The 24,987-nt window shown below is 51.6% G+C and overlaps 1 protein-coding gene across 1 annotated transcript in view; it reads right to left on the minus strand.

The window, feature by feature from the left end:
• The window catches only part of samd13 (sterile alpha motif domain containing 13), a 120,831-nt gene that overhangs the window by 24,747 nt on the left and 71,097 nt on the right, over positions 1–24,987 (minus strand). Inside the window, exon 5 of the mRNA XM_072510350.1 lies at positions 17,389–17,526. Within this exon, the coding sequence (XP_072366451.1) occupies positions 17,389–17,526 (138 nt within the window). The remainder of the gene's footprint in view (positions 1–17,388; positions 17,527–24,987) is intronic.

The following is a 24,987-nucleotide window of genomic DNA, read 5'->3' on the forward strand; positions in this document are numbered from 1 at the left end:
TAGTGTTGGATGGGGTTACTGGGTTATAGGGATAGGTTGGAGGTGTGGGCTTGGATAGGGTGCTCTTTCCAAGAGCCGGTGCAGACTCGATGGGCCGAATGGCCTCCTTCTGCACTGTAAATTCTATGATCTATGATCAGTGATTTGGCCTCTACAGCCTTCTGCGGCAAAGAGTTCCACAGATTCACCAGATTCTGGCTGAAGGAATTCCTCCTCATCTCTGATTTAAAGGATCGTCCCTTTAATCTGAGATGGTGTCCTCTGGTTCTAGTTTTTCCTACAAGCGGGAACATCCTCTCCACGTCCACTCGATCCAGGCCTCGCAGTATCCTGTAAGTTTCAATAAGATCCCCTCTCATCCTTCTAAACTCCAATGAGTACAGACCCAGAGTCCTCAACCGTTCCTCTTACGACAAGCTCTTCATTCCAGGGATCATTCTTGTGAACCCCCTCTGGACCCTTTCCAAGGCCAGCACATCCTTAGATACAGGGCCCAAAACTGCTCACAATACTCCAAATGATGTCTGACCAGAGCCTTATACAGCCTCAGAACTACATCCCTGCTCTTGTATTCTAGCCCTCTCGACATGAATGCTAAAATTGCATTTACCTTCCTAACTGCCAAATGAACCTGCACGTTAATCTTAAGAGAATCGTGAATAAGGACTCCTGCTTCGCTGGGCAGAATGGCCTCCTTCTGCACTGTAAATTCTATTCTATCATCTCTAAGTCCCTTTGCGCTTCTGATTTCCTAAGCATTTCCCCATTTAGATAAACTATGCCTCCATTCCTCCTTCCAAAGTGCATAACCTCACACTTTTCCACATTGTATTCCATCTGCCACTTCTTTGCCCACTCTCCTAGCCTGTCCAAACCCTTCTGCAGCCCCCCTGCTTCCTCAATACCTCCTGTCCCTCTACAGATCTTTGTATCATCTGCAAACGTAGCAACGGTGCCTTCAGTTCCTTCTTCCAGATCATTAATGTACATTGTGAAATGTTGTGGTCCCAGCACCGGCCCCTGAGGCACACCAAGAGTCACCAGCTGCCATCCTGAAAAAGACCGCTTTATCCCCACTCTCTGCCTTCTGCCAGTCAGCCAACCCTCTATCCATGCCAGGATCTTACCCTCAACACCATATGCGCCCAGGACACTTACTGACCCCTCAGAGTGGCCAGCACTGAAACATAACAGAGGATGCTGGGAAAGCTCAGCGGGTTTGGCAGTATCGGGAGGGAGAGAAAACTCTGTTCCTGTTACAACACTGAAACATACATTCACGCAAACAATAGCTGGCAACAGCGAGGCCTGCTCTTCCTCATCTCCCTCTCCTTTTCAGTCCTTGCAGGGGAATCTAGCCTATAAATGGACACGAGGGGGATCGGATGGGGTGGGGGGGGAAGGTTCTCTACGCATCGGCAGTAGCACCATGGAGGAGGGAGCCATGCAGTCAGGGTTGACGCTGGGCAGTCTGAGGTACTGCATTCGAGGTGCAAACCTCTCGGATGTTGAATAGAATCGCATTTCTGGCATTTGTATTTTAGGCTTGGAGGGTGGCATAATGGAAATGTTAGTGGACCAGTAATTCAGAGGGAGACAGGCGTTCAAATCCCACTCCAATTTCAAATCAATTAATAAATAATAACAGCCAATCTCAGGAATAGCGATCCTGGAACTATCCGGATGGTCATAACCATCCATCTGATTCGCTCATGCCCTTCACGGGCATCTTTACCTAGCCTGGCCCATATGTGACTCCAGACCCTTAGCAATGGGACTCGTAATTGCCCCCTCAAGTGGCTGAGCAAAGAACTGCAGGAAAATAAGCACAGAAGGTACATCGACTTCAACTGGGATTGCAGCGATTCACAAGACAGTTCACCAGCACCTTCTAGAGGACAACGAGGGATTGGCAACACATTCTGGAATTGGCCTCTCAACTCAAGAATGAAGAGAAGATAAGATCGCTGCTGACCACCGCCAGGTTGGTGGTGAGATGGACGTTCGGGGTGGACAGGGCCAATACACTAAGGGGGTGCAATGTGCTCCGTCCTGTCCACCAGCTTGCCAAAGACTCAGCTGAATTGGGAAGCCTCGGCATAGCAGAGGCTTCTGCAAAGGTTAGTTCTGACAATCCTTTCCTGTGCCCTTGAATGGCTAAGATGTCCAGCAGCAGCAAATGACTTGGGAGGGCCGAAGGGCCTGGTCCTGTGCAGTACTGACACCCACACTACCACTGGGCCAAGAGCAGCCAGGTTTGCCCAGGCTCCTCTGACAGCACCTTCCAACCCACGACCTCTGCCACCTAGAAAGACAAGGGCAGCAGGCATATGGGAACACTGCCACTCAAATGTCCTTCCAAGACACACCACCCTGACTTGGAAATATATCACTGTTCCTTCATTGGGTCAAAATCCTGGCACTCCCTCCCTAACAGCACTGTGGGTGTACCTACACCATGTTGAACTGCAACGGTTCATGACGTCAGCTCACCATGTAGCACAGTGGTTAGCACTGTTGCTTCGCAGCGCCAGGGTCCCAGGTTCGATTCCCGGCTCGGGTCACTGTCTGTGCGGAGTCTGCACGTTCTCCCCGTGTCTGCGTGGGTTTCCTCCGGGTGCTCTGGTTTCCTCCCACAAGATGTGCTGCTAGGTGTCAAGGGCTGCTTTAGCACAGGGCTAAAGAGCTGGCTTTTAAAAGCAGACCAAGGCAGGCCAGCAGCACGGTTCAATTCCCGTACCAGCCTCCCCGAACAGGCACCGGAATGTGGCGACTAGGGGCTTTTCACAGTAACTTCATTTGAAGCCAACTTGTGACAATAAGCGATTTTCATTTCATTTTTTTCAATTGGACGTTCTGAATTCTCCCTCTGTGTACCCGAACAGGCGCCGGAATGTGGCGACTAGGGGCTTTTCACAGTAACCTCATTGCAGTGTTAATGTGAGCCATAAGACCATAAGACATAGGAGCGGAAGGCCATTCGGCCCATCGAGTCCACTCCGCCATTCAATCATGGCTGATTTCAACTCCATTTACCCGCTCTCTCTCCATAGCCCTTAATTCCTCGAGAAATCAAGAATTTATCAACTTCTGTCTTAAAGACACTCAACGTCCCGGCCTCCACCGCCCTCTGTGGCAATGAATTCCACAGACCCGCCACTCTCTGGCTGAAGAAATTTCTCCTCATCTCTGTTCTAAAGTGACTCCCTTTTATTCTAAGGCTGTGCCCCCGGGTCCTAGTCTCCCCTGCTAATGGAAACAACTTCCCTACATCTACCCTATCTAAGCCATTCATTATCTTGTAAGTTTCTATTAGATCTCCCCTCAACCTCCTAAACTCCAATGAATATAATCCCAGGATCCTCAGACGTTCATCGTATGTTAGGCCTACCATTCCTGGGATCATCCGTGTGAATCTCCGCTGGACCCGCTCCAGTGCCAGTATGTCCTTCCTGAGGTGTGGGGCCCAAAATTGCTCACAGTATTCTAAATGGGGCCTAACTAATGCTTTATAAAGCTTCAGAAGTACATCCCTGCTTTTATATTCCAAGCCTCTTGAGATGAATGACAACATTGCATTTGCTTTCTTAATTACGGACTCAACCTGCAAGTTTACCTTTAGAGAATCCTGGACTAGGAGTCCCAAGTCCCTTTGCACTTCAGCATTATGAATTTTGTCACCGTTTAGAAAATAGTCCATGCCTCCATTCTTTTTTCCAAAGTGCAAGACCTCGCACCTGCCCACGTTGAATTTCATCAGCCATTTCTTGGACCACTCTCCTAAACTGTCTAAATCTTTCTGCAGCCTCCCCACCTCCTCCATACTACCTGCCCCTCCACCTATCTTTGTATCATCGGCAAACTTAGCCAGAATGCCCCCAGTCCCGTCATCTAGATCGTTAATATATAAAGAGAACAGCTGTGGCCCCAACACTGAACCCTGCGGGACACCACTCGTCACCGGTTGCCATTCCGAAAAAGAACCTTTTATCCCAACTCTCTGCCTTCTGCCTGACAGCCAATCGTCAATCCATGTTAGTACCTTGCCTCGAATACCATGGGCCCTTATTTTACTCAGCAGTCTCCCGTGAGGCACCTTATCAAAGGCCTTTTGGAAGTCAAGATAGATAACATCCATTGGCTCTCCTTGGTCTAACCTATTTGTTATCTCTTCAAAGAACTCTAACAGGTTTGTCAGGCACGACCTCCCCTTACTAAATCCATGCTGACTTGTCCTAATCCGACCCTGCACTTCCAAGAATTTAGAAATCTCATCCTTAACAATGGATTCTAGAATCTTGCCAACAACCGAGGTTAGGCTAATTGGCCTATAATTTTCCATCTTTTTCCTTGTTCCCTTCTTGAACAGGGGGGGTTACAACAGCGATTTTCCAATCCTCTGGGACTTTCCCGGACTCCAGTGACTTTTGAAAGATCATAACTAACGCCTCCACTATGACTTCAGCTATCTCCTTTAGAATTCTAGGATATAGTCCATCTGGGCCCGGAGATTTATCAATTTTTAGACCTCTTAGTTTCTCTAGCACTTTCTCCTTTGTGATGGCTACCATATTCAACTCTGCCCCCTGACTCTCCGGAATTGGTGGGATATTACTCATGTCTTCTACTGTGAAGACTGACGCAAAGTACTTATTTAGTTCCTCAGCTATTTGAGCCTACTTGTGACAATAATAAAGATTGTCATTATCACCACCACCTTCTCAAGACCATTAGGGATGGACAATCAATGCTTCCCCAGCCAGCAACACCCACATCCCATCAACAAAGAAAACATCAGAATAATTAGTCTTCAAACCGGCCATCCACCAGTGCGGATTCAGTCACCTCAATGGATTCGCGCATTCAGCCAGATAGATGGCACTGGCTGCTGAGCATAGGATTAGTGTACAGCGTGGTGTGGGGGAGGTGACAGAGGCAGCACAAGTCGCTGTGAGCTGTCCTGCTCGCAGGATGAAGGACAGGCACCAGTCGCTCTCAGCTGGGCACAGATTCAGGGCCTCAGGAGTTCCTGGAAAGGGGGTTCCCCTTAAACCAGCAGCAATAGATGTGCGACCCCATGTCAAAGTTCCCCGAAAGCAGTGCGCGGTCATGGAGGGGTCCACCCAGCTCTTGTGCATCGCGGCGGCTCAGGGCTTTGAGCACATGAGCTCGTCCATCAGGAAAGTGACCAATTTCTTTTTTTTTTTAAATATAAATTTACAGTATTCAATTGTTTTATTTCCCAACTAAGGGGCAATTTGGCGTGGTCAATCCACCAACCCTGCACGTCGTTTTGGGGGTGAAACTCACGCAGACACGGGGAGAACGTGCAAACTCCACACGGGCAGTGACCCAGGGCAGGGATCGGGCAGCAGTGGAGCAACCGATTTCAGAGAGACATAGACACCAATACGTACACGGGATGCATGCCACACTCTGGACCATTCAGTGGTGTTGATGGCACAGAGTTGCTTGGAGACGATGCCAATTGCAACCAAGATGATGCTCCCTCCAGTCATCTGAAGCAGCGGGCAATGGCTGAGGCAGTCAGCAGGGAGGCTGAGGATGCCACCCCTCAGCGGGTACCACCATCACCAGCCACTCTGGCGCCCCTGGTCGTGCCAGTGACACCCACATGCAAGGAGCAAACAGATGCTCAAGAACCGGGGGCTGTGACCGAGGCTGACCCTGCAACGCTCCAGGTGCAGCAATCTCTGGAAGGCACAGCAGCCCAGTGCAAGATATCTGCAACTGTGTGGTGCAGACCACCCAACCGGCCTTGGCATCAGAAACACATCTTTAGAAGCCCAACAGCTTCACTGGCACTCCGAGCAACCAGATGGCCTTCGATGAAAGAGAAAATGCTGGAATATCTCAGCAGGTCTGGCAGCATCTGTAGGGAGAGAAAAGAGCTAACGCCTCGAGTCCGGTGACTCTTTGTCAAAGCCTTGTCGGATGACCTTGGCCTTGGTTGTAGTGCCTCTACCTTAGGGTCTTGTGGAAGAGTGAGTAACCCTGGGCGGGATTCTCCGGGAATCGGCGGGGCGGGCAGAAACGGCACAGTGGAGTGGCGGGAACCACTCCAGCATTGGGCCGCCCCAAAGGTGCGGAATCCTCCGCATCTTCAGGGGCTAGGCCGGCACTGGAGCGGTTTGCACCCCGCGCCAGCCGGGGCCGAAGGGACTCCGCCGGCCGGCGCAGGTCTGCACATGCGCGGGAGTGTCAACGTCTGCTGGCGTCATCCCCGCGCATGCGCACATGGAGTGACTTCCGCACCGGGAATGGCGGATGACCTCCGGTGCGGAAGGAATAGAGTGCCCCCATGGCACAGGCCCGCCCGCGGATCAGTGGGCCCCGACCGCGGGTCAGGCCACCGTGGGGGCACATCCCGGGGCCAGATCCCCCCGGGACCCCCCATGAACCCCGGAGCCCGCCCGCGCCGCCAGGTCCCGCCGGTAAGGGACCTACTCCAATTTACGGCGGCGGGACTGGCTACAGGCGGGCGGGACTTCGGCCCCTCGCGGGCCGGAGAATTCGGGCGGCCCCGGGGTCCATTGAGTCGCGCCGGACCCCGCCATTCTCCGAGGCGGGCGGCGCGACCCACGCCACGCCGGTTTTTGGGGGGGGTGGGAGAATTCAGAGGCCGGCGGGGGCGGGATTCACGCCGACCCCCGGCGATTCTCCCGACCCGGCGGGGGGGTCGGAGAATCCCGCCCCTGCTCTTCAATGGACATCCTGGTCTCCTTATTTAAGGAATGATGTAAATGCTTTAGATAGCAGTTCAGAGAAGGTTTACTCGACTAAAATGAGGAATGGGCGGGTTTTCTTACAAGGAACGGTTGGAGAGGTTAGGTTTGTGTCAAGTGGAGTTTACAAGAGTAAGAGGCGACTTGATCGAAACCTTTAAGATCCTGAGGGGCTTTCACAGGGTGGATGTGAAGAGGATGGTTCCTCTTGTTGGAGAATCTAGAACTAGGGGTCACTGTTTAAAAATAAAGGGTCACTGAGGAGAATATATTTTCTCTCTGACGGCCATGCGTCTCTGGAACTCTGAGAAGCAGAGTCTTTGAATATTTTTAAGGCAGCAATCGATAGATTCTTGATTAGCAAGGGGGTGAAAGGTCATCGGAGGGGGGGTGAAAGGTCATCGGAGGGGGTTGGCGAGGGGAGGCAGGAATGTGCAGTTGAGTTTACAATCAGATCAGCCAGGATCTTACTGAATGGTGGAGCAAGGAGTGAGACAGTTGCTGAGTGAGCAGAAAGAGGGTCGGACACGTCCTGGTGTGCAAGTCACTGAAAAAAACACAATATCATTAAGAGTTTGAGCAGGTGGAAAAAGATGAGGGTTACTCAAACGGGAAAACACTCGGCTGAACGAGGGATAAATCCAGCCACTCAAAAGGAATGTGAGTCACAGATGGAGGTAAAATCTTAACGGATAAGGTCAGAAGGGAAAGAGTTCAAGTACAGATCAGACACATTACCACCAGGGTAATAAGAACTCAAGAGTTCCCCGGACATATTTTGTGCTCAAGTCTCGAGAGTGGGCCCTGAACCTACAATCTCCTGATTCAGAGAGGAGAGTTCGAGACACTGAAACACAGCTGACAAACATTGGGTAAAATTACACAGCACATATAATAATGTCCTTAAAAATCCATGGCTGTGCGCAGCCTGCACCCCAGGTAATCAATCCAAAATTAACCCCATCCCACCGTCCCGGAAATCAATCCGTCCCGACTGCAGAGCTGTTTAGCACAGGGCTAAATCGCTGGCTTTTAAAGCAGACCATGGCAGGCCAGCAGCACGGTTCGATTCCCGTACCGGCCTCCCCGAACCGGCGCCGGAATGTGGCGACTAGGGGCTTTTCACAGCAACTTCATTTGAAGCCTACTTGTGACAATAAGCGATTTTCATTTCATTTCAGAACGTAAAATGCAAACAAGTGGAGATGGTGGTGTAGTGGTTACTGGACTAGTAAATCCAGAGACCCTCATGCTCTGCAAACACCAGTTCAAATCCCACCACGGCATGGTGGAATTTCAACTCAGTTAACAACATCCAATCTGAGCAATGGTGACCATGACGGCTCTCATCGATTGTGGTAAAAACCCATCGGGTTCACTAATGACCTTTAGGGAAGGAAATCTGCCGCCCTTACCTGGTCTGGCCTATATGTGACTCCAGACCCGCAGCAACACTGTTGATTCTGAAATGACCGAGCGAGCCACTCAGTTCAAGGGCAATTTGAGATGGGCAACAAATGCTGACCCCGCCAGCGATGCACACGCTGCAGCCAGGGGTTGAAGAACAACATTGGAGCAACAAAATTAAATGTGGAATGATTGTGATGTCGACATTGACATGTAGTATAAAGGAAAGTCCACGTCTCCGCAGAAGAGGATGGGAAGTGTAGTATGTTTGTTACTGCTACCTTCCACTGCAATCGGCCAGTGTTCTATTGGCCAAAGAACATTTGCAATTACACTCGGTTTATGATTTGGTTCCATTGCATGGGTCCAGACGGACCTGGAATAACAACTCCAACTGGGGGGGGCCGGACTTCAAGGGGAGAGCGCACGCAGGTCACCTGACTGTCATCCCAACACCATCCCGCCCAATCCCCATGTTAACATGTAGCAGAAATCACTCAATGGGGATATTTTGCCTCCATAAGTCAGAAAGCCAGGGAAGTAAAACAAAACTAGCATTGATATACTTGTACAATCTCTGGACATTGCAAAGTGCTTTTCAGCCAGTGCAACAGGTTTAAAGTATGGTCATTGTTGTAATATTGGAAATGCCGCAGCCAAAATGCGCACAGCAAGCTCCCACACACAGCAATGTGATAAATGGGCTGGTTTCGCACAGTGGGCGAAACAGCCAGCTTGTAATGCAGAACAAGGCCAGCAGCGCGGGTTCAATTCCCGTACCGGCCTCCCCGAACAGGCGCCGGAATGTGGCGACTCGGGGCATTTCACAGTAACTTCATTGAAGCCTACTCGTGGCAATAAGCGATTATTAGTATTAGTAGTAGAGCTGGCCCCTTCAAGGGACGGTCTTTGGGGGAGGGGGGTCATGTGACCGGCTAGTCCAATCAGTGACGGGAGTTGGTAATTCACTGGGACAAGTTGGGACTTGTCCCAGTAGTTAGACACCAGAGCGGAGATTGGAAAGACCGTTTAAAGCACTCTGTAAATAGTTGTTTGGAGTTGGAATAAATTGTTGTATCTTATAAATTAACTGGTAGGGCCAATTCCTGAAGTTATTACAGGAGTGATCATTACTGCTACCTTCCACTGCAATCGGCCAGTGTTCTATTGGCCAAAGAACATTTGCAATTACACTCGGTTTATGATTTGGTTCCATTGCATGGGTCCAGACGGACCTGGAATAACAACTCCAACTGGGGGGGGGGGGCCGGACTTCAAGGGGAGTCCTAAAACAGTAAAACAGTAAGTTTTAGTGATTTGAGGGGTAAATACGATCCGGGACTGCAGAAAGAACGCACCTGTTCTTCTTCATTCACCCAAAAAGGGCAGCCAGGGCCTCAGATATACACCCCATCCACAAAGCATTACAGTCAACACTGCAGCACTCCCTCAGTACTGCACTGGGGAGTGTCAGCCTCAATTAAGCAACAAAAAAGTGTTCTTTTTCATAGAATTTACAGTGCAGAAGGAGGCCATTCAGCCCATCGAGTCTGCACCGGCTCTTGGAAAGGGCACCCTACCCAAGATCCACACCTCCACCCTATCCCCATAACCCAGTAACCCCACCCAACACTAAGGGCAATTTTGGACACTAAGGGCAATTTAGAATGGCCAATCCACCTCACCTGCACATCTTTGGACTGTGGGAGGAAACCGGAGCACCCGGAGGAAACCCACGCACACACGGGGAGGATGCGCAGACTCCGCACAGACAGTGACCCAAGCCGGAATCGAACCTGGGACCTTGGAGCTGTGAAGCAATTGTGCTATCCACAATGCTACCGTGCTGCCCAAAATGTTTTTATAACATTAAACAGCTGCCAGATATCAAGCAGGTTTTTTTTAACTCTAGCCCTGGTACCATATGATTTTTCTTGGCCACAATTTCTAATCAAACTCAACCAGTTATTACACAGCCACCAGATTATGCCAAAACCCATAATTGGCGATTTTCAGCAACAACAGAATGCCAATTAAAGTACTGCACGCATGCAAGATTACACGGCATGTAATTCACAAGCATCTTGGTTGCTAAAAACATCTATAAATTCCATCTGAAATCCACAACAGGCTCAAGTGTGCTGAGGGAGGATTCCCCTGCTCGCCGACGAAATTGTGCCACTCGATCTTTTCACCTGCGCCTGAAAGGGCAGATGGGGCCTGGGAGTCGGCTGTTGCGCCGCAGAGTCAGATCTGAACCCCACTGCCGCTTGTTGTACCAGCGCTGCCCAACCTGAGGCTCGGGGGCCACACGCGGCCCATCTGGGCTCCGGGTCCGGCACACAAGACATTTTGGTGAGCACGGCCCATGCGCAGCGGGGTTGCCGCATCCCACTGTTTTTTCCTATCGGTATGACTGGCGTGATTCGCACGTAAGTAGAAGGCGAGAGAATTGAGGTGCATTGCTCACAGCATTGACTGAGAGAGCCGTGCGCTTCCTCTGCGTCCAATCAAGTATAAATATTTATTTTGTTTTTCCCATTTGGAGTTGATACCAGTTCTATTAATATATAAATAATGAAGCATTTTCTGTAACTTGTGAAATATTCGGCATGTATTAAATATAGTCAATCATATTCCTGAGGTCATCGTTAGTGAACAAGCCGAAGGTCGGCTCGGTAGCACAGTGGTTAGCACTGTGGCTTCACAGCTCCAGGGTGCCGGGTTCGATTCCCGGCTTGGGTCACTGTCTGTGCGGAGTCTGCACTTTCTCCCCGTGTGTGCGTGGGTTTCCTCCGGGCGCTCCGGTTTCCTCCCACAGTCCAAAGATGTGCAGGTTAGGTGGATTGGCCATGCTAAATTGCCCCTTAGTGTCCAAAAAGGTTGGGTGGGGTTCCTGGGATAGGGTGGAGGTGTGGTCTTAGGTAGGGTGCTCTTTCCAAGGGCCGGTGCAGACTCGATGGGCCGAGCGGCCTCCTTCTGCACTGTAAATTCTATGACTCTATGATTTCAAACTTGCTGAGATGAAGGAGGGTCACTCCTACGGCCCACTCACCAGCCTGGGTTGCTCAGCACTGAGTTTCACTGTGGTATTGTCATTGTTGAATTGTTGTATAAGAGCCCAAAAGTGATAGCGCAACTGAACTCTCAGGGGGCAGCACAGCGTAAGAACTTTGCACGTCAGACATCACAGAGGTGCTCAGTGAAGCCAACGACTCCATTCAAAAAAAAACAGCAGGAGCAATGTTGGATAAAACCAGAATACACAATACTACACAAATTCAAGAATCATTTGAAGGCTCCGTTGAGATCAGATGAAATCCTAAGGAGCTACGCTGACGCTGGTTCGGCCCCAGTTGTAGTATTGGGTCCAATTCTGAGCACCACATTTCAGGCAATCTCCGGGTGCTCCGGTTCCCCCCCCGACAGTCCAAAGGTGTGCAGGTTGGATGGATTGGCCATGCTAAATTGTCCCTACGTGTCCAAAAAGGTTGGGTGGGGTTACAGGGATAGGGCGGGGGAGTGGGCCTAGATAGGGTGCTCTGTCAGAGGATCGGTGCAGACTCAATGGGCCGAATGGCCTCATTTTGCACCGCAGGGGTTATATTCTACTTCATGGAAACCTGGCAAAGTTTGAAAAATGGTGCAAAGGTTTCTTAAGAGTTGTGCCAGGATGAATGGTTCAGTGTTGTGAGGAGGCAGGAAAAAAAATCAGTTTACTCCTCAAGATAGTGAAGGTGATTATCAGGGGGATTTTTAAAATCATGGGTTAATGTCGAAGGACGGTTTCCAGTCAGTAACCAGAGACGACAGATTAAAATAACAGAAGAACCAGAGGCGACATGAGAAACTTTTAAAAAAATTAGCGTCTATGGGAGACGGTGGTGTGGCGGTAACATCACTGTTCTGGTAATCCAGAGAGCCAGGTTAATACTCTGGAGACATGGGTTCAAATCCCACCACGGCAGCTGGTGAAATTTTAATTTAATTAATGACTAATTTTTAAAATTAATTTACAGGATGTGCCTAAGCCAGCATTTATTGCCCATCCCTAACTTCCCTTCAGAAGGTTGTATTCAGCTGCTTTATTGAATCGCTGCATTCCATGTCAACAAAACGAAGGAGATTGTCATCGACTTCAGGAAGCGTAGTGGAGAACATGCCCCTGTCTACATCAATGGGAACGAAGTAGAAAGGGTCGAGAGCTTCACGTTTTTAGGTGTCCAGATCACCAACAGCCTGTCCTGGTCCCCCCATGCCGACTATAGTTAAGAAAGCCCACCAACGACTCTACTTTCTCAGAAGACTAAGGAAATTTGGCATGTCAGCTACGACCCTCACCAACTTCTACAGATGCACCATAGAAAGCATTCTTTCTGGTTGTATCACAGCTTGGTATGGATCCTGCTGTACCCAAGACCGCAGGAAACTACAAAAGGTCGTGAATGTAGCCCAGTCCATCACGCAAACCAGCCTCCCCTCCATCGACTCTGTCTACAATTCCCGCTGCCTCGGAAAGGCAGCCAGCATAATTAAGGACCCCACGCACCCCGGACATACTCTCTTCCACCTTCTTCCGTCAGGAAAAAGATACCAAAGTTTGAGGTCACGTACCAACCGACTAAAGAACAGCTTCTTCCCTACTGCCATCAGACTTTTGAATGGACCTACCTCGTATTAAGTTGCTCTTTTCTCTACACCTTGCTATAACTGTAACATTATATTCTGCAGTCTCTCCTTCCTTCCCTATGTACGGTATGCATTGTTTGTACAGCACGCAAGAAACAATACTTTTCACTGTATACCAATACATGTGACAATAATAAATCAAATCAAATCAAACCATGTGGTGTAGGTACACCCGCAGTGCTGTTAGGGAGGGAGTTCCAGGATTTTGCCCCAGTGACAGGGAAGAAACGGCGATATATTTCCAAGGCAGGGTGCTGAGTGACTTGGAGGGGAACCTCCAGGTGGTGGGGTTCCCAGTTATCTGCTACTCTCGTCCTTCTAGATGGCAGTGGTGGTGGGTTTGGAACGTGCTGCCTAAGGAACCTCGGTGAGTTCCTGCAGTGCATCTTGTAGATGGTACACACGGCTGGCACTGTTCGTCAGTGGTGGAGGGTTTGAATGTTGGTGGAAGAGGGAGCAATCAAACGGGGCTGCTTTGTCCTGGGTGGTATCAAGCTTCTTGAGTGTTGTTGGAGCTGCGCTCACCCAGGCAAGTGGAGAGTATACCATTGCACTCCCGACTTGTGCCCTGTAGATGGTGGACAGGCTTTGGGGAGTCAGGAGGTGAGTTACTTGCCACCGAATTCTTAGCCTCTGACCTGCCCTTGGAGCCACAGTATTTATATGGCTATTTCAGTTCAGCTTCTGATCAATGGTAACCCCAGAATGCTGATAGTGGGGTATTCAACGATGGTAATACCATTGAATGTCAATGAACGACAGTTGGATTCTTTCTTGGAGATGGTCATTGCCTGGCATTTGTGTAGTACGAACGTTACTTGCTATTTGTCAGCCCAAGCCTGAATATTGTCCAGGTCCTGTTGCATTTTGACTTGGACTGCTTCATTATCTGAGTCGTCGCAAACGGTGCTGAACATTGTGCAGTCAATTGCAAATAACCCCACTTTCGACCTCCTGAGAGAAGTCAGGTCATTGATGAAGCAGCTGAAGATGATTGGGCCTAGGACACAATCCTGAGGGACTCCTGCAGTGATGTCCTGGAGCTGAGATGATTGACCTCCACTCACCACAATCATCTTCCTTTGTGCCGGGTATGACTCCAACCAGCGGAGAGTTTCCCCCCTGATTCCCACTGACTCCAGTTTAGCTCGGGCTCCTTGATGCCACACTCGGTCAAATGCTGCCTTGATGTCGAGGGAAGTCACTCTAACCTCACCTCTGGAGTTCAGCGCTTTTGTCCATGTTTGACCAAGGCTGTAATGAGGTCAGGAACTGAGTGACCCTGGCGGAACCCAAACTGAGCGTCCGCGAGCAGGTTATTGCTGAGTAAGTGCCGTTTGGTAGCACTGTCGATGACTCCTTGCATCACTTTACTGATGATTGAATGTAGACTGGTGTGGTGGTAATTGGCTTTGGTTCGATGTGTACAGGACACACCTGGGCAATATTCCACATTGCCGGGTAGATGCCAGTGTTGTAGGTGCACTGGAACAGCTTGGCTAGAGGTGCGGCACATTCTGTGGCATAAGACTTCTGGGCTATTGCCGGAATATTGTCAGATTTGCAGTAACCAGTGCCTTCAGCCATTTCTTACGGCTGGAGTGAATCGTAGTGGCTGAAGACTGACATCTGTGATGAAGGGGACCTCCGGAGGAGACCGAGGTGGATCATCCACTCGGCACTTCTGGCTGAAGATTGTTGCGAATGCTTCAACTTTATCTTTTGGGGCAGCACGGTGGCGCAGTGGTTAGCACTGCTGCCTCACGGCGCCGAGGTCCCAGGTTCGATCCCGGCTCTGGGTCACTGTCCGTGTGGAGTTTGCACATTCTCCCCTTGTTTGCGTGGGTTTCACCCCCACAACCCAAAGATGTGCAGGGTCGGTGGATTGGCCACGCTCAATTGCCCCTTCATTGGAAAAAATGAATTGGGTACTCTAAATTTATTTCTAAAAAACTTTATCTTTTGCACAGATGTGCTGGGCTCCTCCATCATTGAGGATGGGGATATTTGTGGAGCCTCCTCCTCCAGTGAGTTGTTTAATTGTCCACCACCATTCACGGCTGGATGTGGCAGGACTGCAGAGCTTAGATCTGATCGTTGGCTGTGGGATCGCTTAGCTCTGTCTATTACTTGCTGCTTATGCTGTTTGGCTCACATGAAATGAAATGAAAATGAAAATCGCTTATTGGCACGAGTAGGCTTCAATTAAGTTACTGTGAAAAGCCCCTAGTCGCCACATTCCGGCGCCTGTTCGGGGAAGCTGGTACGGGAATTGAACCGTGCTGCTGGCCTAAAGTCAGCGATTTAGCCCAGAGAGCTAAACCAGCCCCTGTGTTAGTCCTGCGTTGTAGCTTCACCAGGTCGACACCTAATTTTTCGGTATGCCTGATGTTGCTCCTGGCACGCTCTCCCGCACTCTTCATTGACCAGGGTTGGTGCCCTGGCTGGGTGGTAATGGTGGAGTGGGGGATATGCTGGGCCATGAGGTTGCAGATTGTGGTTGATACAATTCTGCTGCTGCTGATGGCCCCCAGCGCCGCGTGGATACCCAGTCGTGAGTTGCACGGTCTGTTTGAAGTCTATCGCATTTAGCACGGTGGTAGTGCCACACAACACGATGGAGGGTATCCTCAATGTGAAGACGGGACTTTGTCTCCACAAGGACTGTGTGATGGTCACTGCTACCGATACTGTCATAGACAGATGCATCTGCAGCAGGCGATTGGTGAGGATGAGGTCAAGTATGTTTTTCCCTCTTGTTGGCTCCCTCGCCACCTGCTGCAGTCCCAGTCTCGCATCTATGTCTCTGGTTCAGGCATCGTCAAACTCGGGGGCACGACCCGCGGGTGGGTCGCGGAGATGTCCGCCGCGGCGCTCCCGATCGCGCAAATCTGTGCGCAATAGCCGCAGCAGCCGCCTGCTAATAACGCCGGCTGCAGGCAGCCTTCAAAATGGCCGCGAGCATGTAAAAACAAAGCAGCTGCACTGTGCATGCGTGCCAGGTCATCGTCGCGCATGCGCAGCGTGCCAGGTCATCGTCGCGCATGCGCAGCGTGCCAGGTCATCGTCACACACGCGCAGCGTGCCAGGTCATCGTCGCGCATGCGCAGTGTGCCAGGTCATCGTCACGCACGCGCAGCGTGCCAGGTCATCGTCGCGCATGCGCAGCGTGCCAGGTCATCGTCGCGCATGCGCAGCGTGCCAGGTCATCGTCGCGCATGCGGAGCGTGCCAGGTCACCGTCGCGCATGCGCAGCGTGCCAGGTCATCGTCATGCATGCGCAGCGTGCCAGGTCATCGTCGCGCATGCGCAGCGTGCCAGGTCATCGTCATGCATGCGCAGCGTGCCAGGTCATCGTCGCGCATGCGCAGCGTGCCAGGTCATCGTCGCGCATGCGCAGCGTGCCAGGTCATCGTCGCGCATGCGCAGCGTGCCAGGTCATCGTCGCGCATGCGCAGCGTGCCAGGTCATCGTCGCGCATGCGCAGCGTGCCAGGTCATCGTCACGCATGCGCAGCGTGCCAGGTCATCGTCGCGCATGCACAGCGTGCCAGGTCATCGTCGCGCATGCGCAGCGTGCCAGGTCATCGTCGCGCATGCGCAGCGTGCCAGGTCATCGTCGCGCATGCGCAGCGTGCCAGGTCATCGTCGCGCATGCGCAGCGTGCCAGGTCATCGTCGCGCATGCGCAATGCGGCCGCTTTTTTTTTTGAACGGTCGCAGCTTTTTTTTTTACAAGTTCGGCGGGATTTTATTTGATAACATTTTACAGGAAAAAAATGCAGAACTTTGGACAGATGGAGACTCCATACTTTCCGACACCGGAAGGCTTCACCTTCATCCAACAGGTTCCATTGGAGGAGCGAGTACGAGGGCCAAAGGGACCCAAAACCATTTCCTCCATTTTTGACAGCAGCAAACAAGGTAAGAGAAAATGGTGGGTCGCGGAGGTCGGCCGGCGTGGGTCGCGAAGGTCGGCCGGCGTGGGTCGCGAAGGGCGGCCGGCGTGGGTCGCGAAGGGCGGCCGGCGTGGGTCGCGAAGGTCGGCCGGCGTGGGTCGCGAAGGTCGGCCGGCGTGGGTCGCGAAGGTCGGCCGGTTGGTAAAAATGTATCGATTGTGATAAAACCCATCTGGTTTATTAATGTCCTTCAGGGAAGGAAATCTGCCGTCCTTACGCGGTCTGGCCTGCATGTGACTCCAGGCCCACAGCAATTTGGTTGACTCAAATGGCTTTGAACCACTTAGTTCACGGGCAATTAGTGATGGGCGACACATACTGGTCCAGCCAGCAACGCCCACATCCCCTGGAAGAATAAATAGTTTGATAGCTCTTTCAAAGAGCCAGTTTGGACGCAGTGCGCCAAAGGACCCCCTGGTGTGCTGTGTCCGTTTATTTTACATCTGATGGGACGGAATTGAGGAAGTTAACTCAGCAAGGAGACAGCGAGAGCGACAATCCTCAACACGGAAAGTAGGATAACTCCCAGCCGGCACGCCGTTCATCCCTGGACATTTATTGCACCGGGAAATCTAGACCGTCCCATTACCTGCTGCTCGTTGCTCTGCCTCCTCTTTGGCCGTGTCATTTTTCCGGGCAAGGTCAGGAGACGGAAGTCGATCGAGTAACATCCTTTTTGCCGCCTCTTCCCTGAAGCTGGTCACGCACTCCCCGTACAGCCACTGATCTGAGGAAATCCCAAGCAGTTAGCAGTTATCTTGCTGCAATTTACCAACCCTGCGGATTTTACTTGTGGTCGCTTACTGAGAAAGGTTACAATATCATTCAATACTCTTGTACAAAAGTGCAGCGCATTTTCATCAACCAACTTCCGGTGATTTTTAATTCCCCTCATGTGTCTCAGGTATTAATTAGATCTCAATCCTCCAAACACATCTGTCTGTCAAATTAAACAAAGTCAAACCTCACCTTTCAGTCTGAAATCAATGGTAGCGGAGGCCCCAGAGAGAAAATTTAATTTAAAACAAAATCTAATTCAGATTTTCTGAAGCCGATCAAGGTTCTCAAATTAGATCATCTCATTCAGCAATCAAAAATAATCCAATGCCTAAATTGTCCTTCTCCTTCCTTAGCTGTATCTGAAATAGTTCAGAAAACACACAAACACAGACACACGCACGCACACAAACACGCACAAAAACACACACACGCACACAAACACGCAGACACACACGCACACACAAACACACAGACACGCACACAAACCCAAACACACAAACACACACACACAAACACACAGACACACGCACGCACACAAACACGCACAAAAACACACAGACACGCACACAAACACACAGACACACACGCACACACAGACACACGCACGCACACAAACACGCACAAAAACACACAGACACGCACACAAACACACAGACACACACGCACACAAACACACAGACACACGCACACAAACACACACACAAACACACAGACACACACGCACACACAAACACACAGGCACACGCACACACAAACACACAGACACACGCACACACAAACACAGACACACGCACACAAACACACAGACACACGCACACAAACACACAGACACACGCACACAAACACACACACACACACACACAAACACACAGACACGCACACAAACCCAAACACACACACACACAAACACGCACACATACACATACACAGAGGCAGGGTTAGGTGGTGATGGGTGGGGGAGGCCGACAGAGAGACACAGAGACAAGGAAGCAGACAGGGTGAGAGGGCAGCACGGTAGCATTGTGGATAGCACAATTGCTTCACAGCTCCAGGGTCCCAGGTTCGATTCCGGCTTGGGTCACTGTCTGTGCGGAGTCTGCACATCGTCCCCGTGTGTGCGTGGGTTTCCTCCGGGTGGTCCGGTTTCCTCCCACAGTCCAAAGATGTGCAGGTTAGGTGGATTGGCCATGATAAATTGCCCTTCGTGTCCAAAATTGCCCTTAGTGTTGGGTGGGGTTACTGGGTTATGGGGATAGGGTGGAGGTGTTGACCTTGGGTAGGGTGCTCTTTCCAAGAGCCGGTGCAGACTCGATGGGCCGAATGGCCTCCTTCTGCACTGTAAATTCTATGTTAAATTCTATGAAGGAGGCAGGGAGAGAGGGAAGCAGGCAGGGAGAGGGAGAAGCAGGCAGGGAGAGAGGGAGAAGCAGACAGGGAGAGAGGGAAGCAGACAGGGAGAGAGGGAAGCAGGCAGGGAGAGGGAGAAGCAGACAGGGAGAGAGGGAAGCAGGCAGGGAGAGAGGGAAGCAGGCAGGGAGAGAGGGAAGCAGGCAGGGAGAGAGGGAAGCAGACAGGGAGAGAGGGAAGCAGGCAGGGAGAGGGAGAAGCAGACAGGGAGAGAGGGAAGCAGGCAGGGAGAGAGGGAAGCAGGCAGGGAGAGGGAGAAGCAGACAGGGGGATACCGGAAGCAGGCAGGGAGAGAGGGAAGCAGGCAGGGAGAGAGCGAAGCAGACAGGGAGAGAGGGAAGCAGGCAGGGAGAGAGGGAAGCAGGCAGGGGGAGACAGAAGCAGGGAGAGGGAGAAGCAGACAGGGAGAGAGGGAAGCAGACAGGGAGAGGGTGAAGCAGGCAGGGGGAGACGGAAGCAGGCAGGGAGAGAGGGAAGCAGGCAGGGAGAGGGAGAAGCAGGCAGGGAGAGGGAGAAGCAGGCAGGGGGAGACGGAAGCAGGCAGGGAGAGAGGGAAGCAGACAGGGAGAGGGGGAAGCAGACAGGGAGACGGAAGCAGGCAGGGAGAGAGGGAAGCAGGCAGAGGGAGACGGAAGCAGACAGGGAGAGGGAGAAGCAGGCAGGGAGAGAGCGAAGCAGACAGGGGGAGACGGAAGCAGACAGGGAGAGGGAAGCAGGCAGGGAGAGAGGGAAGCAGGCAGAGGGAGACGGAAGCAGGCAGGGAGAGGGAGAAGCAGACAGGGAGACGGAAGCAGGCAGGGAGACGGAAGCAGGCAGGGAGAGAGGGAAGCAGGCAGGGAGAGAGCGAAGCAGACAGGGAGAGAGGGAAGCAGGCAGGGAGAGAGGGAAGCAGGCAGGGGGAGACAGAAGCAGGGAGAGGGAGAAGCAGACAGGGAGAGAGGGAAGCAGACAGGGAGAGGGTGAAGCAGGCAGGGGGAGACGGAAGCAGGCAGGGAGAGAGGGAAGCAGGCAGGGAGAGGGAGAAGCAGGCAGGGAGAGGGAGAAGCAGGCAGGGGGAGACGGAAGCAGGCAGGGAGAGAGGGAAGCAGACAGGGAGAGGGAGAAGCAGGCAGAGGGAGACGGAAGCAGGCAGGGAGAGGGAGAAGCAGACAGGGAGACGGAAGCAGGCAGGGAGACGGAAGCAGGCAGGGAGAGAGGGAAGCAGGCAGGGAGAGAGCGAAGCAGACAGGGAGAGAGGGAAGCAGACAGGGAGAGAGGGAAGCAGACAGGGGGAGACGGAAGCAGGCAGGGAGAGGGAGAAGCAGACAGGGAGAGGGAGAAGCAGACAGGGAGAGAGGGAAGCAGACAGGGAGAGAGGGAAGCAGGCAGGGAGAGAGCGAAGCAGGCAGGGAGAGGGAGAAGCAGACAGGGAGACGGAAGCAGGCAGGGAGAGGGAGAAGCAGACAGGGAGAGAGGGAAGCAGGCAGGGAGAGAGGGAAGCAGGCAGGGAGAGGGAGAAGCAGGCAGGGAGAGGGAGAAGCAGACAGGGAGACGGAAGCAGTCAGGGAGAGGGAGAAGCAGGCAGGGAGAGAGGGAAGCAGACAGGGAGAGAGGGAAGCAGGCAGGGAGAGGGAGAAGCAGACAGGGAGAGAGGGAAGCAGGCAGGGAGAGGGAGAAGCAGACAGGGAGAGAGGGAAGCAGGCAGGGAGAGAGGGAAGCAGACAGGGAGAGAGGGAAGCAGGCAGGGAGAGACAGAAGCAGGCAGGGAGAGAGGGAAGCAGGCAGGGAGAGACAGAAGCAGGCAGGGAGAGAGGGAAGCAGGCAGGGAGAGAGGGGAGCAGGCAGGGAGAGAGCGAAGCAGACAGGGAGAGAGGGAAGCAGGCAGGGAGAGGGAGAAGCAGACAGGGAGAGAGGGGAGCAGGCAGGGAGAGAGGGAAGCAGGCAGGGGGAGAGCGAAGCAGACAGGGAGAGAGGGAAGCAGGCAGGGAGAGAGGGAAGCAGACAGGGAGAGAGGGAAGCAGGCAGGGGGAGACGGAAGCAGACAGGGAGAGAGGGAAGCAGGCAGGGAGAGAGCGAAGCAGACAGGGAGAGGGAGAAGCAGACAGGGAGAGAGGGAAGCAGGCAGGGAGAGAGGGAAGCAGGCAGGGGGAGACGGAAGCAGGCAGAGAGAGAGGGAAGCAGGCAGGGAGAGAGGGAAGCAGGCAGGGGGAGAGCGAAGCAGACAGGGAGAGAGGGAAGCAGGCAGGGAGAGAGGGAAGCAGGCAGGGGGAGAGCGAAGCAGACAGGGAGAGAGGGAAGCAGGCAGGGAGAGAGGGAAGCAGGCAGGGGGAGACGGAAGCAGACAGGGAGAGAGGGAAGCAGGCAGGGAGAGAGCGAAGCAGACAGGGAGAGAGGGAAGCAGGCAGGGAGAGAGGGAAGCAGGCAGGGGGAGACGGAAGCAGGCAGAGAGAGAGGGAAGCAGGCAGGGAAAGACAGAAGCAGGCAGGGAGAGAGGGAAGCAGGCAGGGAGAGACAGAAGCAGGCAGGGAGAGAGGGAAGCAGGCAGGGAGAGAGGGAAGCAGGCAGGGAGAGACAGAAGCAGGCAGGGAGAGAGGGAAGCAGGCAGGGAGAGAGGGAAGCAGGCAGGGAGAGAGGGAAGCAGGCAGGGATAGAGCGAAGCAGGCAGGGAGAGAGGGAAGCAGACAGGGAGACAGGGAAGCAGACAGGGAGACAGGGAAGCAGACAGGGAGAGAGGGAAGCAGGCGGGGAGAGAGGGAAGCAGGCAGGGAGAGAGCGAAGCAGGCAGGGAGAGAGGGAAGCAGACAGGGAGACAGGGAAGCAGACAGGGAGACAGGGAAGCAGACAGGGAGAGAGGGAAGCAGGCGGGGAGAGACAGAAGCAGGCAGGGAGAGAGGGAAGCAGGCAGGGAGAGAGGGAAGCAGGCAGGGAGAGAGCGAAGCAGACAGGGAGAGAGGGAAGCAGGCAGGGAGAGAGGGAAGCAGGCAGGGAGAGAGCGAAGCAGGCAGGGAGAGAGGGAAGCTGAATAAGTTTTTTTTCCCTCACTGACTGGCAAGTGAGCCTGGGCTGATTGTTAAACTGAGTAAATGCTCAATACTTACTTCTCTGAACTCCAACTCAGTCACACACCTTTTTAATCAGCCGCTCTGAATAGGAGTTTGACTGGCTCCCTGAAGTCTGTGAGCTCAGCCTTGAGCCTATCGTTGTCCTTCTCTTATTGCTGAAGAAATCCTCACATTTAAATCACTAATCACATCCAGACTGTAAAGGTAAATAAATCACGCAGTGCACACAGGGCAGCGCGCTCTCCATATCCTCATACCACAGGAATGAACTTTCCACACAGCCTGAGCAGAGGCCAATGTTGCAGCAGTCAGCTCTGACAATGGGTTTCACTGCTTGCTGTGAATAAGAATCTGTAGGCCCAGCACAAGCCATGTCGAGCTACTCAAAAAGCAAAGCCGTGAGCCTCTGTACAATCAATATAGGAACAGGCCATTCAGCCCCTCAAGTCTGTTCTGCCATCCCATGAGATCACAGCTGATCTGATCCCCATGTCTCTGCCTTTGCCCCATTACCCCCCATTACCCAACAAAAATCGATCAATCTCAATTAACAAACTGATCTTGCATCACGTCGAAGGAGCGGCAAAACAAATAGAAACAAATAGTGCACACGAACAGGTGCCGTTGTGTGGCGACTAGGGGCTTTTCATAGTAACTTCATTGCAGTATTAATGTAAGCTTACTTAATAATAAAATAATAATCTTTATTAATGTCACAAGTGACACTAATGATTATTATACCCTAGTACCAGAGACAGAGCCCACTACCATTCCTCCAAACACGACAGTCAGAGACGTAGAAGAACCGTCAAACCGCAAGATTGCCTGCATTTATAAGATCAGAAAATGTAATAATAATAATCTTTATTAGCGCCTGTTCGGGTACACTGAGGGAGAATTCAGAATGTCCAATTCACCTAACAGCACGTCTTTCGGGGCTAGTGGGAGGAAACCGGAGCACCTGGAGGAAACCCACGCAGGCAAGGGGAGAACGTGCAGACTCCGCACAGGCAGTGACCCAAGCCGGGAATCGAACGTAGGACCCTGGAGCTGTGAGGCAGCAGTGCTAACCACTGTGCCCCCGTGCCAGTTCAGGTGCATAGATCCTTAAAATGCCAATAACAAGTGCAGAAAACAATCAAAAGGCTAATGGAATGCTAGCCTTTTTATCTAGAGGATTTGAATATAAAGACACAGAGGTTACACTGCAACTGTACAAAACCCTGGTGTCATGTGAGGGTACCTTTAAGACATAGATGTTTAAGCAATGTACCTTTAAGAAAACAGTGATGTCAGAGAGTGGGTGGAGCTGGGCTTTAGATCAGCCATTTTGAAGTTTCAGTTTGAAAAAGCAGCTTGTGTGTGTCTGTGTGTTTCCAGAGAGCTGCAGTTTTGCAGTTTGAAAAGAGCTTGACAGTGTCTGTGTTTGCAGTGAGCTGGATCTCTGCCATGAAAGACTATCTCTGGATCATTTGAGTGATTTAAACTCATAATAGTAAAGCCTTTAACCTGATGTGATTCTGTTTAAAGGTGTTAAGTCTCTTGGAAGTTTGAAGGAACATTTAGAGGAATTATTTACTGTTGCAATATTTGCGGAGTTATCTTTGAAGTAAGGGGTGTTAAGAGATCCAATGTTTATTTAAGACGTTAAGTTGAGTTCATGGAATAAACATTGTTTTGTGTTTAAAAACCCACGTGTCCATAATTGTAATCCCACACCTAGGGAAAAAGCCGTGTGCTCGGAAAAGCAACAAATACATTAAAGGGGGAGGTTGGTTGAACTCCATGATACAATTTGGGGTTCTGAAAACACCTCTCCCATAACACTGGTTAGACCCCACTTGAGTCACTGTGAGCAGTTCTGGCACCACTTTAGGAAGGATACTTTGACGTTGGAGGGAGTGCATCGTTGGATTGGATTGGATTTGCTTATTGTCACGTGTACCGAGGTACAGTGAAAAGTATTTTACTGCGAACAGCTCAACAGATCATTAAGTACATGAGAAGAAAAGGAAATAAAAGAAAATACATAATAGGGCAACACAACATATACAATGTAACTACATAAGCACCGGCATCGGATGAAGCATACAGGGTGTAGTGTTAATGAGGTCAGTCCATAAGAGGGTCATTTAGGAGTCTGGTGACAGTGGGGAAGAAGCTGTATTTGAGTCTGTTCGTGCGTGTTCTCAGACTTCTGTATCTCCTGCCCGATGGAAGAAGTTGGAAGAGTGAGTAAGCCGGGTGGGAGGGATCTTTGATTATACTGCCCGCTTTCCCCATGCAGCAGGAGGTGTAGATGGAGTCAATGGATGGGAAGCGGGTTTGTGTGACGGACTGGGCGGTGTTCACGACTCTCTGAAGTTTCTTGCGGTCCTGGGCCGAGCAGTTGCCATACCAGGCTGCGATGCAGCCAGATAGGATGCTTTCTATGGTTTACAAAAATTATACCTGGTTTACAGGGGTTAAATTAGGAGGGACTACACAAATTAGGAATTGTTTTAGCTAGAATTTAGGAGGTTAAGGGGTGCTCTGACTGAAATCTTCAAGATATTAAGAGGGGAAGTCAGGGTCGGTAAAGATAAACTATTTCCACTAGGCAGCACGGTGGGGCAGTGGTTAGCACTGCTGCCTCGCGGCGCTGAGGACCCGGGTTCGATCCCGGCCCTGGGTCACTGTCCCTGTGGAGTTTGCACATTCTCCCCGTGTCTGCGTGGGTCTCACCCGCACAACCCAAAGATGTGCAGGGTATGTGGGTTGACCACGCTAAATTGCCCCTTAGTTGGGGAAAAAAAGAATTGGGTACTCTAAATTTTTTAAAAACCTATTTCCACTGGTTTAAATTTTTTAAAAACCTATTTCCACTGGTTGGAGATTCTAAAACTACGGGGGCATAGTCTAAAAATCAGAGCTAGACCATTCAGGAGAGATGTCTGGAAGAACCTCTTCACTCAAAGGGT

This window comes from Scyliorhinus torazame, chromosome 7 (assembly GCF_047496885.1).
Source record: "Scyliorhinus torazame isolate Kashiwa2021f chromosome 7, sScyTor2.1, whole genome shotgun sequence".
Lineage (NCBI taxonomy): Eukaryota > Metazoa > Chordata > Chondrichthyes > Carcharhiniformes > Scyliorhinidae > Scyliorhinus > Scyliorhinus torazame.